Here is a 16,230-nt window from a genome sequence, read left to right on the forward strand (position 1 = left end):
TAGTTTGTTGCACCTAATTTGGTAGAGTTGTATTTGAGAATTTTCAGAGCAGGTTCAGCAACATCAGTGTCACTGACTCTTTAATGTAAGGCTATTATGTAATCACACATTCAGTTTTCACTCCCAAATGTAACTCGGGCCTGCTGATGGTTACTTTTTGTATTTAGACGTGTCTCCTCTCCACAGAATCAAAGGTTGTTCATTTTGGCCTCACAGTCGTGAAGTTGTCACTGACTAGATCCTGGGATGTTTTTTCTGATGATGTAGTTCTGAGCTTAAGGGGTTAATCTCTGCGGTGTGTTGAAGCCGTCAGTCCTCTGCCGACTCTTTTGCTGCAACATCACTCCACCTGATGGTAATACTAGTTACTACTGCTCATAGAGCATTTCACAAGCTATGCCTTTGCTCAGCATCCACCTGTAGGCTCTGAGTTTATGTTCCTCACGGGGGAGAGATTATTATCATCACTCCACTGCTGCTCTGGTCACTCTTGTTGTGGGAAGTTATGAGGTCAGAGGCTAAATGTCAAACATTGTACATATTCTGCATTCACACAACAGTTCCTTTCAAGCTAAGTTTCCTGACTGAATTAAATTAATACATGCATTACAGTCAGCAGTTTGGAGGACGACTATGGATGAACAGAAATGATCAAGGCATAAAACAAAAACTACATGTCAATGAATCCATTGATTGGTAAATAAATAAATATATAAACAAATAAAGAAAACAAATAAAGAAATAAGAAAAAATAAAATGTGCAGTGCAGTATTTGGGAAGAAGCAAAACAAGTATATTTTCAAAGAAACATCACAGCACACTATTTTGTTGATCTCTATCTGACCCAATAGTGAAGAAAAAAAAAACGTTTTTATCATCAATATCTATGTATAAACATAGACAAGGGGAAGTGACAAAACCTCTAAAAACATGATAATGGAAATTAAAATGAAGACACTAAATTGATATTTATGTTGTCTCCAAATTGTGAACTTCTTTAAATATGCTAAAAAAACAAACAAAAAAAACATCAACAAAAAAAACAAAAAAACAAAAAACATACTGTTACTCCAAGCACCACAACGCACCACAAAGCACCACAAAGCACAATGCCCCCATTTTTAACCCATTAGAGGACCTTTGTCATCACTTCTTTTTCCCTCCCCACATTTCTGGTCTACATCTTTCAACGCTGTCAGATAAAGTGCCCAAAACATTATATAAAATAACATACCAAATGTACCGAGCTATTTTCATGGATGTTCACTTGCCTGCTTTTGTACATGCAAATCATGTACAATGCAATTTCATTTGAGAGAATTGTATTTGAAGGTACTGCTTCATTAAATATTGTCTGGAATCACTAATCTGTATGACCCTGGTGAAGACCAGTAAATCAGCAGAAATTGGTTCTGTGTAATTGTCTTGCAGCTCATGAAACAGACCTTTTTCTTTTTCTACTTCCTCAGATTATAATTTTTTTGGATCACTGCACTCCGACTGAGGCAGAGCTTTATCCTTCTCTGCTTGTAATATCTAAAGTCATATCCTATTTGCCCAAGGCATGGTTTGAGATATATGACTCCTCTGGAAATAAAACAGAACAAATATCCATAGTTTATTCCTTTATTCAGTTACAAAAGCATGATGACTTCCTTTCAGGACACCTTGGTTAGAAAAAAAAAGTTTATTTCTCAAAAGTCTGATTCCTAATAGTTGTATTCTTTTAAATATATTATATATATATATATATTAAAACCATGAGCCCATTTATTGACCTTTGTTTGAATTTTAGAACTCAGTGACATCTTTTCTAAAGTTGAAAAAAGCAAAACATATAAACAATGATAATGTCTCTGGTAAACAAACTGTGATTTCCAGTAGTAAAATACGGTGAAAAAGAAAAACAACAAAGAAATATTCACATGGTGTTGAATTTCAAGCACTTAAAAAATACCAACAGGAAATGCTTTTTGAAACTGCAACAAATTGAAATAAAATAAACTCAAAACTGGCTTTAAACAACAATAGCGTCTACAGATTATTCAACAACAGAGTGTGTGTGTGTGTGTGTGTGTGTGTGTGTGTGTGTGTGTGTGTGTGTGTGTGTGTGTGTATGTGTTACTTTTTATACTCGTTAAAGTGCCCCTTTTCTGGCACCCCAACTGTCTTTTATAATACAAACATGGAGTGTCCAGTTTTTTTTTTTGAATTTTTTTTTTACAAATCTTGTTATGGCATATAAAACATATTTCCAAATGTAAAGCCTCCACTGAAGAGTGCTGTGCTGTGTACTAATCAATACATCATCAGCAAAAAGAAGACGCATATGAAGGAGGAAAGGAAAAGTATTCACGCAGCAGGGAACTAATCCTGGTACACTGAGGCATGATTAAAAGGAGATCAAACATTTTCACTGGGGAGGAGAAAAACCCTTGTATATACATAACAGGTGGAGATATGTATGGTTTCAGTAAACTCCGACTGCCCATGTTTCTTACTTGTATGACGCTGTAGAGGACAGAGAGGTCATACATTAGATTTGGTACCATCATATTTCTTTTTAAAGCAGAAACTCAGAGGAGAATGTGGAAGCAGAGGGTGAGTGCTGCCTTTGCACAGGCGCCTGGCCTTTGCTGGGAAATGAGAGGTCAGCCAAAGTGTGTGGTACATAATCTACAGCTGACCCCTGGCATCCAACAGCAGCAGAAAAATCCCATTTCAATCAACAACCTTCTCATCTCCTTCAAGTAAAATGACACCTTTGGAACGCTGTTAGACGTGGAGATATCAACCCCTATACGACGATGATGATGTTCAATGCATTTCAGGACATTTTGTTGTCACAAATTACTATAGTTTGCCATTTTGACACACCCAGTTCTCCCACAACCTGCTTCATCTGCTTAACCTTAAGGAGTTGCTATATTTTCTTGAAAAATCTCTGACAATCCAGGTACATGAAATTGCTGTACTCTGCAGTGGAATGTGTGCGTAGGTGGAAAGAGGAAAAGTGTCGGTTTGGTAAGAGGAAAATATGTTTGTGCTGGTAAAATGCACATAATGTACAGTTAACATAGCTTCTGGCTGTGATGTGAAACACTGTTATTGGTTTTTCATTTGCAGGTTACACTTTAAAGGATTCAGCTGGCAATACTCTGTATTTTTCTTATTGGCAATAATTCCGAGGAAAGGACCAAAACCAACAATGAATTGATCTTAAAAAGCATGTATTAGCTGTGTAGTTACAGTCAGATCTACTGTAAATGTAAAAAAAAAAAACACATTAGTGAGCCACAACGTTGCACAGGTTGACAATTTTCATTCAATACCAAAAAACAATGTCATTATTGTTTTAGGGTTAAAGTAACTACTTTTACTCAAGTACCTAACATATGTTAAATATGTTATATCAAAAGCCCTATTGACCCCTGACCTCTTCCATACACAGACTTTATCCCCCTTTGTGCCCCTGGGGATGAAAACGGGCTGCTCACACATGCGTGTGCTTTTCACATATTGGCGAGGCAAAATGGGACACTGACATGATACCCTTTAGTGGACTGATGGGTGTAGTACATGCTTTGGTGTGATACTGGGCTGGCAATGTAGATTGTCTTGACTTAATACCACACCGTCAGGCTATACAGAACATACTCACAAAACAAAACTCTACATCTGTGATCTTATTTTTAAATGTGTCTTTTTAGTAGGAATCAAGGGAACTGGGGCTGAGTGTCCCAGACAGGCGGGGGATTCAAAAGTACTGTAGGCTATCAAAATGATTTATACTCCCTAGAAAATGTGCAACAGACAACATATAAGTCCAGGAAAAACATCGTTGGGTGTTAATTATTGATAACGAGACCTTTGTCAAGACTGTCTTGATAAAATTTGACTGTAAGGTGTAAAGAACAAACAGCTCAAAAATTGCATTCACATTTATTGTTTTGCATACATACGCGACTACACCTTCTGTGTACCTACATCACATGAGTGAAAAAAGCACAGACTGGAGCAAAAATACTGAGATCATCCATGTAAAATAACCGAAACCATAAAATTGTGCGTTCATGTCTCAAAATTGAGCCTTAGACTGAGGAACCCATTCATTGTTGGTATTTCCTTTCATGGGAACTGTTGACAAAAAAAAGATTCAGCATGTCTTTTGATTTTAAATCACTGTTTTGTTTTCTGTTGCTGGCCCCTGACTTAAATAAATATACTGTAAATGACCCTGCTTACTGACAACATGGTCCAAGAAATGCAGAGTACATCAATAGTCATTTTGGGTTAAAAATAGTGAAATATTTTAGGATGGAATTTTCCTTTAAGGTCTGCATGTCAAACCCAGGCAGTTTGCCCTTTTTCATCTCTGCCCTCTACAGTCCAGAGCCTGCCACTCTGATTTCTGTTTATTTGACGTGATCTGAAAGGGAGAACTTTGCGGCCGAGTGATCGCCGTAACCTTGACTTCCAATACGCACAGATGACCGCAAATCTGTCAGTCACTTCATGTGTATCAATCCCGCCTCCTCCCTGCGCAAGCCAGCAACAGCATGCCGACGTTCCTTTTATAGGCCACGCACAATCTGCAGGGAATATGCCAAACTGGATAAATTGAGAGTGAATAGCTGCGCTGCCCATACCATTAAAAGTGAACAGAGCTGAAATAAATCACAGGAGTGAGTGAAATATGAAGCAAGAGCTCTAACAATAGTTTAAGGAATATTTTCTGCAGATTATATCTAAAATTGTCAATCTTCTTCTTAAACACGTCTGCAAATAGGCTGCCTTGTATATCAATGGATATGCTATGAATGTCACAACAGTAGAATACAGTGTAAGGTCACTCAGTACTATATATAGCCACAGAATAATGTCAGTATGTTTTCTCTCTTCTCCTTCTCACAACGTTCAGGGTGAGCATCTCTGAATCTGCCCACTAACTGTTTCTGTGATCACCAAGTACAACAGAAATCTCTTTCAGTTGGCCAATCAAATGACCCCCTAGCAACATGTGTGCGGTGTACTATGTGTGTGCATTTTGTCAGAATGGTCATGTGGCACCAAGACAAGGCATGATGTGTTGAATGAGGTGTAGCAGCAATGCATGTTTGTTGTTAATGGCTGATTTAAACAGCACTAAACTTCACTTGAAAATAAGTCGAATCAAACTACTTTTGACAAAACTCTCCGCGCTATTACAACAGTGTAAACCATACACTATGTCATTAAAAATTGCCGATGCTACACAGAGCACTTTGTCCTTCCAAAATGGAGTGTAAATGTGAGAGTGAAAGAGAGCGGGACTGTCCCCCCGAAAAACAATATGAAATCATCGTAGCAGTAACAAGTGGTTTGTCCTCCTAAGACACATCTGTGCAAAGACACGTTCCATCAGCCATCAGAAAGCATCTAGGTAGGTAGCAGTGGAGATGAAGATATTGCACACGCAGACTAACGTCAAACAGCTTCGTCGAAATGGCACAGCGCAGGCGTCACACTGAAGAATAAAGTTCGTTTTTTTCCCCACATAAATGAACACTGTAAAAAAATTCAAAAACACGCCCCGCTGACGGCTTCTTTATTGCAGCACATTTCCCTTCTTTTTTTCGCTATTTCTTTTTCGAACATCCACGTATTAAAAAAATGTTGCAAGTCTCTGTTTATAGTTAGTAAGGAGCGGTTTGAGAGTTTGTTTTGGCAGTAAGAGAAGTCTTGTTCGCGTTGACAGCCAGGAGGATGGATGGGTCAAACCGGACAGCCATGACCTTTGAATTTAAGAGAGTCTCGTGCTCCTCTTCTTCTGCCCCACCCTGCCTGTCCCCTCACCTCCAGCACAGTAACGCGGTGATCACATGCCAGAGGCACCCAGTCCCATGCTGGCGGTGTGGCTCATACAGGGCAGCGTCTGAACGGTCTTGGGGAAATCGTGGGTGAGGATTCGTCCGTTCTCTCCGCCGCTCCCGTTGCCACTCATCCTGGTCAGGGTGGAGCAGCGCATGGCGTCGTTGATGGATTGCTGTCAGAAAAAAAAAGGTTACAGTGAGTTTGCAGACCATATTTCAGTCAGTCGTGCATACATGAATTGCATCCTAATCAGAACAGAAGAGGCTGATGCAACAGTTAGAGCTAGCAGCAGTTAAGAGTTGTGTTCGCTAAAAGGTCTTTCAGAGCGGTATGCTGTTTCTCTGGCCTTTACTTAATTAATATATATACACTAGAGTGTGTTTATGTTACTTTCTGAATGTGGTTCTGACACGGCAAGTATTTCAGGAGCTGAGTGAGCTGTTGGGAGTCATAGGGTGCTGGTTTTTACCCTCTTTATCAGGGTCTGAGTGATATTCACGGGTGGTAAACCACGGTGCTGGCCATTGTGCTTCTGATGTCCAAATTTGTAACAGGAGGAGCAGAGCGAAGTGTGGGCAGTAAGACGGGAGCTGAGGCCTCACTCACTGGTTTAATAGCTCCATTCTCCAGTCTAGCACAATAAAAGCCACTGGGCTCGAAAGCTGACCTAATGGGATGCTCTCGTGTGTGTGTGTGTGTGTGTGTGTGTGTGTGTGTGTGTGTGTGTGCGTGTGTGCGTGTGTGTGCGTGCACATATGTGCCTCTTCGGCGTCTGCTCGCATCACTTATTCCAAAGCTGATTAAACTGGGTGAAGGGAGTGCAATCTGGAGCAACTGGTAAGTGTTGCACAGAGATTGGAAAATTACACCGGCCTCTAATTGGAACGGTGTTGTTGTTCCTTTCAAGCCAAACAGCATAAAGACACCGCTGGACTAATAGGCTCCTCGCCAGTCTCATCAGCATACTGATCAGGTGCCTCTTCACGGGCTGATTAAAACATAAGAGATTTGCGAAGAAGATCACTCTTTGTCTTTGCCCTGCCTTGCTGCTTTTTTTTTTTTTTTTATGTTTACATGAAGAGTATATCAGTGAGCCCAGAGGGGCTTTGATGTTGGAAGAACAAATCAAAGGTTGTTTGTTGTAAATTGATCCATGAAGCAGATGACTAACAGCTACGATATCACAGCTGCTGGAGGAGAACGCTCACATCTCCCAATAAAGTATAAAGCAACAAGTTTTTATACTTTCAGATCTCTGCACATAAAAACCATTTGAGTTAGACTGTTCTAGCTTAAAGCAGTGATGGAAGACATGCGAGCCGCACCAGGCCTGCCTTATGGTATAACATATAAACGATGTTCACCACAATGGGCCCTGCGTTTGCCAGACAGTCAGCGAAAACAGAGGAAGGAGCAGGGGAGAGCTTTGCTCAGAGCGACAGAGAGATGTACCACTGTGATTCAAATTGCCTTTACACCTGTGCTGCAAAGTAAAGTTCCTGAAAGGTGTGCAAAAGATTGTAATGCGTGTCGTAATGGGATTTAACAAGAGGTGTGTGAGGAACATTTTGTAGGCTGAAATAAAAAAAAGTGAAATGTGAACTTAAGCAGCAAAGAAAATGTGCATATTAAGATATACGGATAGTATAGTAACGTGTAATGCAAAGGCAAACTAATGCCATATGCCAACAATCCTGCCACATTATCACATGGAAATGTTATTATTATTTTTTAGAACTTCAGGCATAAAGGCAACTTTAAAAATCAAGTGATTCAACAACACTGCAGAGGATCGGTGACATAAAGACGAGGGAGCGGCAGAGGTAGAGAGAGGTACAGGAGAGCGTTTGCACTGCGGTGGAAGCCGTGAGAGGCCCTACTGTGACCACGGTTAGATGGGGGGGGGGGTGGAGAGGCAGATGTTGTCATCGTTATCATCATCATCATCATCATCATCATCATCATTATCATCATCATGGCTTGATCACAGCGTTTCCTACCCCGTGGCTGTGCTCTGCTCTTATATCTTAACAGTGTTGTTGGCGTACAGGCCGTAGCTCTGCAGCTCTGTGTAGGGGGCGCTAGCACCACTGTCTAAGGCTGAGCAGTGAAAGGCCTGAGCGGCTGAGGCGGCAGCGGCTCGCGCGGTGGACACCTTCATTCGGCGCGACTCAGTCCTGGACTTGTAGCAGAACTCCACCAGGGCCACCAGCATGGCCAGGCCGAGGCCTCCGATCAGGATGTAGAAGACCCCCGCCACGTTGCTGAGGCTCAGAGCACTCGTCTTGTCCTGGTGGGAGGAGGAGGAGGAGGGAGCAGAGCCAAGGGATGAGTGTAGATAGTGGCAACAAAACATGCACATGATGTCAAATTTGATTCACACACACACACACACACACACACACACACACACACACACACACACACACACACACACACACACACACACACACACACACACACACACACACACACACTGAAACAGATACAGTGTACACATTAGCTCAACTAATTCTACACACAGATAATGTAATACAAGTAAAGTAGAAGACAAGAGGACAAGACACACATAAAAACACACAACACACCCAAAACATTAATAAAACTATATTTTAGAGGCCTCTCTCACAAAGTGGGATTTACTATGAAATCTGGATAACTTTAAACTTAACTCTGTTAAGTTAAAAAAAAAAAAAAAAACCTGTATTGAAGCTCGTCGCTAACCATGCAGACCAAACTGGGTATTTTTGTCTAGCATCGACAAAAATACTGCATCCAAATAAAAATAGAGTCCAAAGAGCACAGGATCACTCTATTAGAAATGCTAGAGTTACTTTGTTTTATGACACCTGACATATTTCAATTATTAGTATTTTTAAGATTTGTAGTTAGTGTGTCTCTCAGGGCTTCTAACATAACAGTAGGAAGCAGACAGATTTGAGAATGCGAAGGTAGGACTCAAAGGGCAGCTTTAAGGTATATGCAATTCACGATTGGCACAGACTGCTGCAAACATCATTTAATATGAATACTGGGCTGCCATTAAAACTGCTCCTTCAACATTTAGCACACTCCACGATGTGCACTGATAAAAACTACATCTTAGAGATTTGTTAATACAGCATTCACAAAGCAGCCAGTACAGCAAGTAGTACAAGCTATTTATAAAACCTACTGCTGCATGTTAACTGCAACGGAGAGTGACTGTTTATATTGATGACTCAATCTATGACTGCAGGAACAGAGAAAATGAGATAACTATGTAAAACAGTGACTGATGTCATTTATGAAAGACATCCTGTCTGAACCCTAATGACCAACAGCGACATGCCTTTTCATTAAAAAAAAAAAAGGATGTTATTTCAGTGAAAATTAGCTCCTGATGATTTATTTAAGCTACATTCTGGTCTTTTTTGGATGTAACAAATCATCTTTGTGCAGTGACCTCTCAATAACAACAGAAGCAACATTAATGATACATTTGAATGTTTGGTTTTGTCTTTTATTTGATTCATGATGTATTTTTTTTGTCTTTATAAAAAAAGAAACAAACCTACTAATTTTCCACACCTATTCCAGAATAGTTAGCATTTTAAAATGCCAGCCATGTTATTTATCCCCATTTAATAACATGAATTAAGTGTATCCTCTATGTATAGCTTTTTATATTCTAGTTTGACTTCACCTGACATTACTTTGTGCTGTGTGAAATCAAATTTCCCTGCAGAGAACAGCAGTTTCACCCAGTAAATAGCTGTTTGTTTTAAACCTGACCTTGTGCATACACACATGCTCATTGCTGTGTTGAAGCTACTTAATGTCCAGTTTTCAGTGACCAGTTAAACAGATGGACTAATGTTACATTAGCTTACTAAAACCAGATACTAATTCAAAGAATGCTCGTCTATATTGAATTTATTTTGTGAGAAAGGCCTCAGATACTGAAATCAGACACTGATCTAAACTGTTTATGACTTATTTATACATTGCTTAAAATGTTACATTTATGTCTGTATGAAGTCAAAATACTCACTCACGTGACATTTTGTGAGGGAAGGGGGACAGGTAAAGTGCAGAAACACCCCACAACACATGCATTCATGCAGCAACAGCACAAACAAGTCTTTAGTTTGACATTGCTTCGTTTAATAGGTTATCTGTCTTTGTACCTACTTCCATTTACGCCTTCTAATCTGCAATATAATGGAATCATTAAGCTTAAGACTTACATAAATCTGTCAACCTAACAGGTTTAATGAGGATATCATTTCATGGAAATGTGTTTGGGGAACGTCTTTTTGTCACGTTAGATTAATGGAGAGCTGCAGTTCTATGTTCAATTACACTTTACTGTGCCTCTACTTGCATTTGAGCTCACAGTGACGGAGGACTTTTTTTTTTTTTTTTTTAACCAACAACTGAAATTCAGAAATTTATGTGTCCATTTGTTTAAATGAATAGTTTTCAACCCCAAAAGCCAAATTACAATGAAATACATTTAGTCTGTATATGAATCATTTATTTTATGTAAATTAGTTTTTTGGTAACAGGGAAAGTGTGTCAGACTATGTGCTGTGTAGAACTGAGAATCTGCTTGATTTTGCTCCAAACACAAAGACTAATTCTTCCTCTCTGGCTGATTTTTTTTTTGTTTATCACACAGCTGAATGTGCAAAGCTTCCAACAGTTCCTTCCTCCTGGCCAAATCCTGAGAAATGTTTTAGAATAAATGTGTGTGTGTGTGTGTGTGTGTGTGTGTGTGTGTGTGTGTGTGTGTGTGTGTGTGTGTGTGTGTGTGTGTGTGTGTGTGTGTGTGTGTGTGAGAGAAAACTTGCCACTTACAGTAAAAAAACAATTAAAACAAAAGGCAACTAATGAGGTGTCTTAGCCCTTCACACAGTAAGTAACTGTTCAGAGTAGGGAGTTAGAGTTGCTTGAGAGAATTTGGGAGTTTTTTAAGCAGAGGAGGAAACTGCTGCAAAATTTAAAAAAAAGCTGAGGCTGTGAGTAATGAACAGGAGAAGAATACCATCTTCATTTTCTTACTGAACGTCGGACGAGATACCACTCTCATTTCTTATTCTAAATAGAGACATGTTTGTTTATAACAATACAGGCTTATTGTCTTAACGTCAGTGAACTGGTGTTCTAATATATCTCTCTCTCTGTAACTCTCTGCTGTGAGGCTTTAGGTGTTGAGAGAGTTCAGAGAATACTCTCAGATTGTTTGTAATGTGTTCCCTGGAGACTCACTGAGCACTTCATAGCACATGGTTTGACACCTCTGCAGTAAACCATCAGTCAGTATAAGCAAAGGGAAGGAAGGTGAACAAAATCTTGACAGGATCAGAAAGCCACACAGCGGTAGAGGTATCTGAGCTAAAGAGACTAATCTTTTCTGTCAGGGGAAACTACTTCTTGAGTCTGTAGGTAGCAGACACTGCTAATGAATGCAGTGGCAGATGTGGAGTCGAGATGGCAGATTGACTGGGTTTGCATCCATACATGGATACTGTGAGGTTAGGGAGTTGGGGCGTGATTATTATAGAGGCCAGAATGAAAAGGTTGCAGCTCAACATGTTCAAAGAGTTCAGCAAAGTCCAAGTTCCTAATGTTTTCATCTGTCTCCCTCATGTCCTTCTGGGTTTCCTATTCTTTTCCTCGGGAAGGAGTTGTGTTCGAACAATCTACTTTCTGTCATATGTATTCTACTGTTCAAACACATGGTTATTATAACACTATCTGTGTGTGTGTGTTTGGAAATATATTTTAAAAGGATTAATTCTCCCTAGACGGTAACTGTACTCCATAAATGTATAACAAAATATTGAAACAATCCTAACTAATCCACCACAGAATATTTATTTATACACTGGCAATGAACAATAAATCTCTGACAACACAAACTCATCAATGGGTATAAATAGACACCAGATACTGGCTCAAATATTAAGACAGTGTTTCTGAAATTACATTTTAAAAAGTGGAGGTCATTTCACATTAGAGAACTGGATTTTTATGTAATCTCAATTGCAGATGTTTTCTGTGAATATTGCAAGGGGCTTCTGTGCTGCAGAGTGAGCTGTATTAAGTGAGCTTGTTTTGGTGTTGTTGGGCGAGTGAGTTTATAATAATCTCTCGGTACATACTTGCTCGCATCGATCAACCCCCGAGCCTAGTTTGATGGGAGAATATGAAACTTTTGTAAAAACAAAACAAAACGCTGCCAGATAACTACATTTATAAGAAATTCAACATATGTTTGCTTAATTCCTCAGACTCAATAGCAGGGACGCAGTCTGGGGATGTCTTTTTAAAGGCACACTCAACTGGTTGTACCATCTCTCCCTCACATCCGACTGTAGTTTTGCTTATGTGGTCATTCCTGGCAGGACAATTAACAGAAAATAAAAAAAATAAAATGTATGGACATTTTTTTATATGATAAATAAAGTCCATTTTAACTGTTTCATGAATGCATGTACTGCATTTTAATGAATAATGGGTTCAAGCAAGGCTTTAGGAAATAGTTCTTAACTTTTCATATGACTGGAATACATGTGCTGAGTGAGATCTGATCTCTTTTTCCTTTTCCTTTTTTATAGTTTTCTATTGAACTATAAAACAGGCATTCTGTGTCTGTTTGTTCTCCGAAGATTCTACCTGTCATCATTAAAACTGATAGAACTGCAAAACGTGTGTGTGTCTTTTGTATTTTCTTTTCTGAAACAACAGCAGTAGCCACTAATTGTCAGTAACAATTAGATGGATGTTTCACACTTACAATCACCTAATGTCTTGTAATACGGAGCAAAAGTCTGATAGTTATTACACTGAACTGGTATAACCGAATCAGTTTATTGATTTTAGGACCCTTCTTGTACATTACGTTCTAGCATTCCCAATAGTCTTTGTATTGACATTTGCGGTAGCTGTTAAATAGGCTCAATTTAACCTGTGGAAGTTGCAAAGGTGGAGTCAGTTTTAGACATGGTAAGTCCTTATGTCTGATTTGGAAGTGATCTCCACGCTTTGTTTTCACAGAATCCAATATGGATTGTGATCGTCATAAACCTTTTGGATACATGGGTAATCTATGATGGGAGAGATATTTACACCACACTCTTCACTTAGCCCACTGACAGATATAGCCTTTTACATTACTCAGGCTATCACACCCACTTCAAAATTAGTTTGCCCTATAGTGAATTTCCTAAGGCTAAACGAATGGGCATAAAGGATGAAGATTTCCAAACAGAAGCCCACAAACTTTTTGATCAGTTCCTGATGAGAGGATATCCATGAGATGTCTTGGATCAGCCATATGCAAAGACTCATGAGAAAAAAAGATGTGAACTTTTCATCAAACATATAAACCAGTTAAGACTGTATTTCCTGTATTTTTCTTAAAACTGATGACATTTAAAAAAAAAAAAAAAAAAATTGCATCTATTGCACCTATATTTATATGTAAATGTAACAAATATGATAAATAAAGTCCATTTGCCTACTTTGTAGCTTTTAGTGTTTCTCATTTAAAAAACATTTTTCACCTAAAAACAGGTGGGAGGCTCTCTTGTGATCGTCCTCTTATATTTGGACCAATACTGTAGCACCACTAGAGCCACGTGAGGTGTATTGATCAGTGTGATAGAGGCTGAGGGTTGGACTTGGGGCTGGTCTAGGATCAGGGCAGGGCAGGGCAGGGATGTGCTGGGAGGTGCTGTGAGGTGACAGATTTGGGTTGGAGACTGACCTTTCTTCTGGAGTCCTTGCTGCCACACTCCCCTTTATCGTACCACCATTTGTTTTTCAGTTTGTCTAAGACGGCTTGCTCATTGAGTTTCAATACCGCTAGGTTTACTGGGATCCTTCCAACCATAAGGAAATAACATAAATAACATATTATACCATGTTATTTATGTTATTAATACAGAAACACAGCAGCAAATACATACACACATTAATACTTGGGCTTGCTCATAGGTAACAAAAAACCACAACAAAAACAAAACCCATCACACACACCACACGCACGTGCACACACACACACACACACACACACACACACACACACACACACACACACACACACACACACACACACACACACACACACACACACACACACACACACACACACACACACACACACACACACACAAATATGTAGCATAAATAACATTAGAAACATCAGAATCAAAGTGATAGGCATTAATACTCCATCTAGCTTGGTTGGTTTGCTCCCTAAGGCAGTAGATGTGTATTACTATATCACTTTGGGTAACCGACACACTGCTTACACTCATTTATGCAACAACAATGTTTACATTGTAAAAAGAGAATTTGAAAACGGTCAGATTTCATATCTAGATCTAAAAAAAAATCTGCAGCCACAGAATATATGCATGCAGTTTTAAAACATTACTGAGCATGGAAGACATGGCTGGTTTAATTAGCAGGCACTTATCAATTTTAAATAATTATTACTCATTTTGTTAAAGCAGGGGAAATGATACAAAATTCCCCTCTCTGTGGATTTCACATTTGTCCCCTGCAGGCCAAATAATCGCCCCCCTCAGCGGCTCTCCTTTTGCTCTTCCACCCACCACAGAGAGATTAAGTGTTGCTGGAGTGGTAGTGCTGCGTGGGCCTGCCGGTTACCCCCATCCCCACCTCACCCCCACGCCCAGTGGTGGTGGGTTACCCGCAGGGTTTATCAAACTGGCTCTGACCTTGGAGTCCCCGCCCCCGCTGCCGCACTCTCCCTTGTCGTACCACCACTTGTTTTTCAATTTGTCCAAGAGGCCCTGCTCGTTCAGTTTTAACACTGCCAGGTTTACTGGGTTTCTTGAAAATAATATAAAACGGTAGCCATTAGGAGACACTACGGGACAGATATAAAGAGATTGGTCGTATGGTGGTGGTGATTATGACAACATTGACTTACAATTAGAAATGCTTCTGCATAGAGCTACTGATATGAAGCAGGAGCACTGGCTTTAGATGCACATGTTAGTTGTATACCGGCAATGGGCTGAAATGCTGAAAGCCCATACAGTAGTAGACTCAGGTTTTACCAAGCAGAGGTCTCAGAGGGAGGCAGAGCACACACGATAAATGGAGATGCCTTGGATGCGGAAGTCTGTCTACAGATGGTAATTTCCCTTCAGATGCACCACCAAACACATCGCTATGGTAACTGGCCAGTATTCAACGCCATAACAGGATCCTGTTGAATAGAAGCTCATGTTGAGGAAGTTATAACTATCAACAGAGACAGATGTCAACAGAATCTTTGACTGTTTGAGTGCCATTTTCACTTCCATAACAAATTTACTTTTTAAACCGGCTGAAAGGAAACTGTTTGACTGACTGCAGATGGAGTCCAAAGCATCTCCCCATGGGTTGCTCTCTCTCTCTCTCTACCTCTGTGAGTGTGTGTGTATTTCCTATAGCTGACTGACTGGGGACAAAAACTCTCTCCATCCACAAATCACAGAATGGGAGAATCTGCAATCAGAAGTTAAGATTAAGGTATTTGCCAAGTTGTTTTTCTTTTTTTCTCCTCAAACCATGCCAATTCTTCTGTACAGCAACAACTTAATTTGTTGAAATTCTGCCTTTCTTACCAGCAGACAGAGAAGAGTCTTTATTCCCAACCTTGAGTGCACAACACAGCTGTATGGAACACAGGTTTCCTCAGGGCTGGTAAAACCTCTGAATTCTTTCTCAGCCCAGTGGACTCAGACAAAAAGAAAGAAGTCAAGGCTTGTGGACATGGATGGTCATTGGATAGTTTGGTAAGATGAACAGATGTCAGGGAAGCTGTACTGGATGTTAGTAGGATGGGATAAACAGGCGAACATGGGTGTGGCTGGATGTCGTACATGTAAAAAATGAGGCAGGGAGCAGAATAATCATACAGATCACCAGACCGACTGTTCTTTGAAGACATCCTGAAAAATGAAGAGTCATTTAATTATCTTTGTTTTCAAAGATTTAATTTCAATCAGGCCTGCACTGCAATATATATATCAATGTCATAAACTGTCTACAAAATATCACTCTGATATCAACGATTCTAAAAATGAATCAGTGTCAAACTGTTCCACGTCTCCAGGAAACATTATACTGTGCATTTTGAATATAAGAGAGCACAGATGTCAGACCTGTATCAGATTTAATATCGTGAGCAAAAATACCTCATATCAATGCGTCCCTTATATTCAAATATTTTCATTAACAATGCATTGCAGGTATGATTGAACTCAACTCCTTGAATACATGGGTCATTCGCTCACATCTGATTCCAGGTAAGCAGTACAATTTGAAATTTTCCTCTTAAACCATTCAAATAATCTGAATTATTCAAAT

The 16,230-nt window shown here is 39.7% G+C and overlaps 1 protein-coding gene across 1 annotated transcript in view; it reads right to left on the reverse strand.

The window, feature by feature from the left end:
• Window positions 1-3,926: 3,926 nt before the first annotated feature.
• The window catches only part of gria1a (glutamate receptor, ionotropic, AMPA 1a), a 67,315-nt gene continuing 55,011 nt past the window's right edge, over window positions 3,927-16,230 (reverse strand). The window contains 7 exon segments of the mRNA XM_069696859.1: window positions 3,927-5,828; window positions 5,830-5,862; window positions 5,864-5,931; window positions 5,934-5,970; window positions 5,972-6,025; window positions 8,009-8,143; window positions 14,589-14,703. Coding sequence (XP_069552960.1) covers window positions 5,676-5,828; window positions 5,830-5,862; window positions 5,864-5,931; window positions 5,934-5,970; window positions 5,972-6,025; window positions 8,009-8,143; window positions 14,589-14,703 — 595 coding nt within the window. The 3' untranslated portion in view covers window positions 3,927-5,675.

The sequence above is a fragment of the Brachyistius frenatus genome, unplaced genomic scaffold (genome assembly GCF_029030835.1).
Source record: "Brachyistius frenatus isolate BFR_SWC_R1_liver_20210118 unplaced genomic scaffold, ASM2903083v1 Contig_22, whole genome shotgun sequence".
Taxonomy (NCBI): domain Eukaryota; kingdom Metazoa; phylum Chordata; class Actinopteri; family Embiotocidae; genus Brachyistius; species Brachyistius frenatus.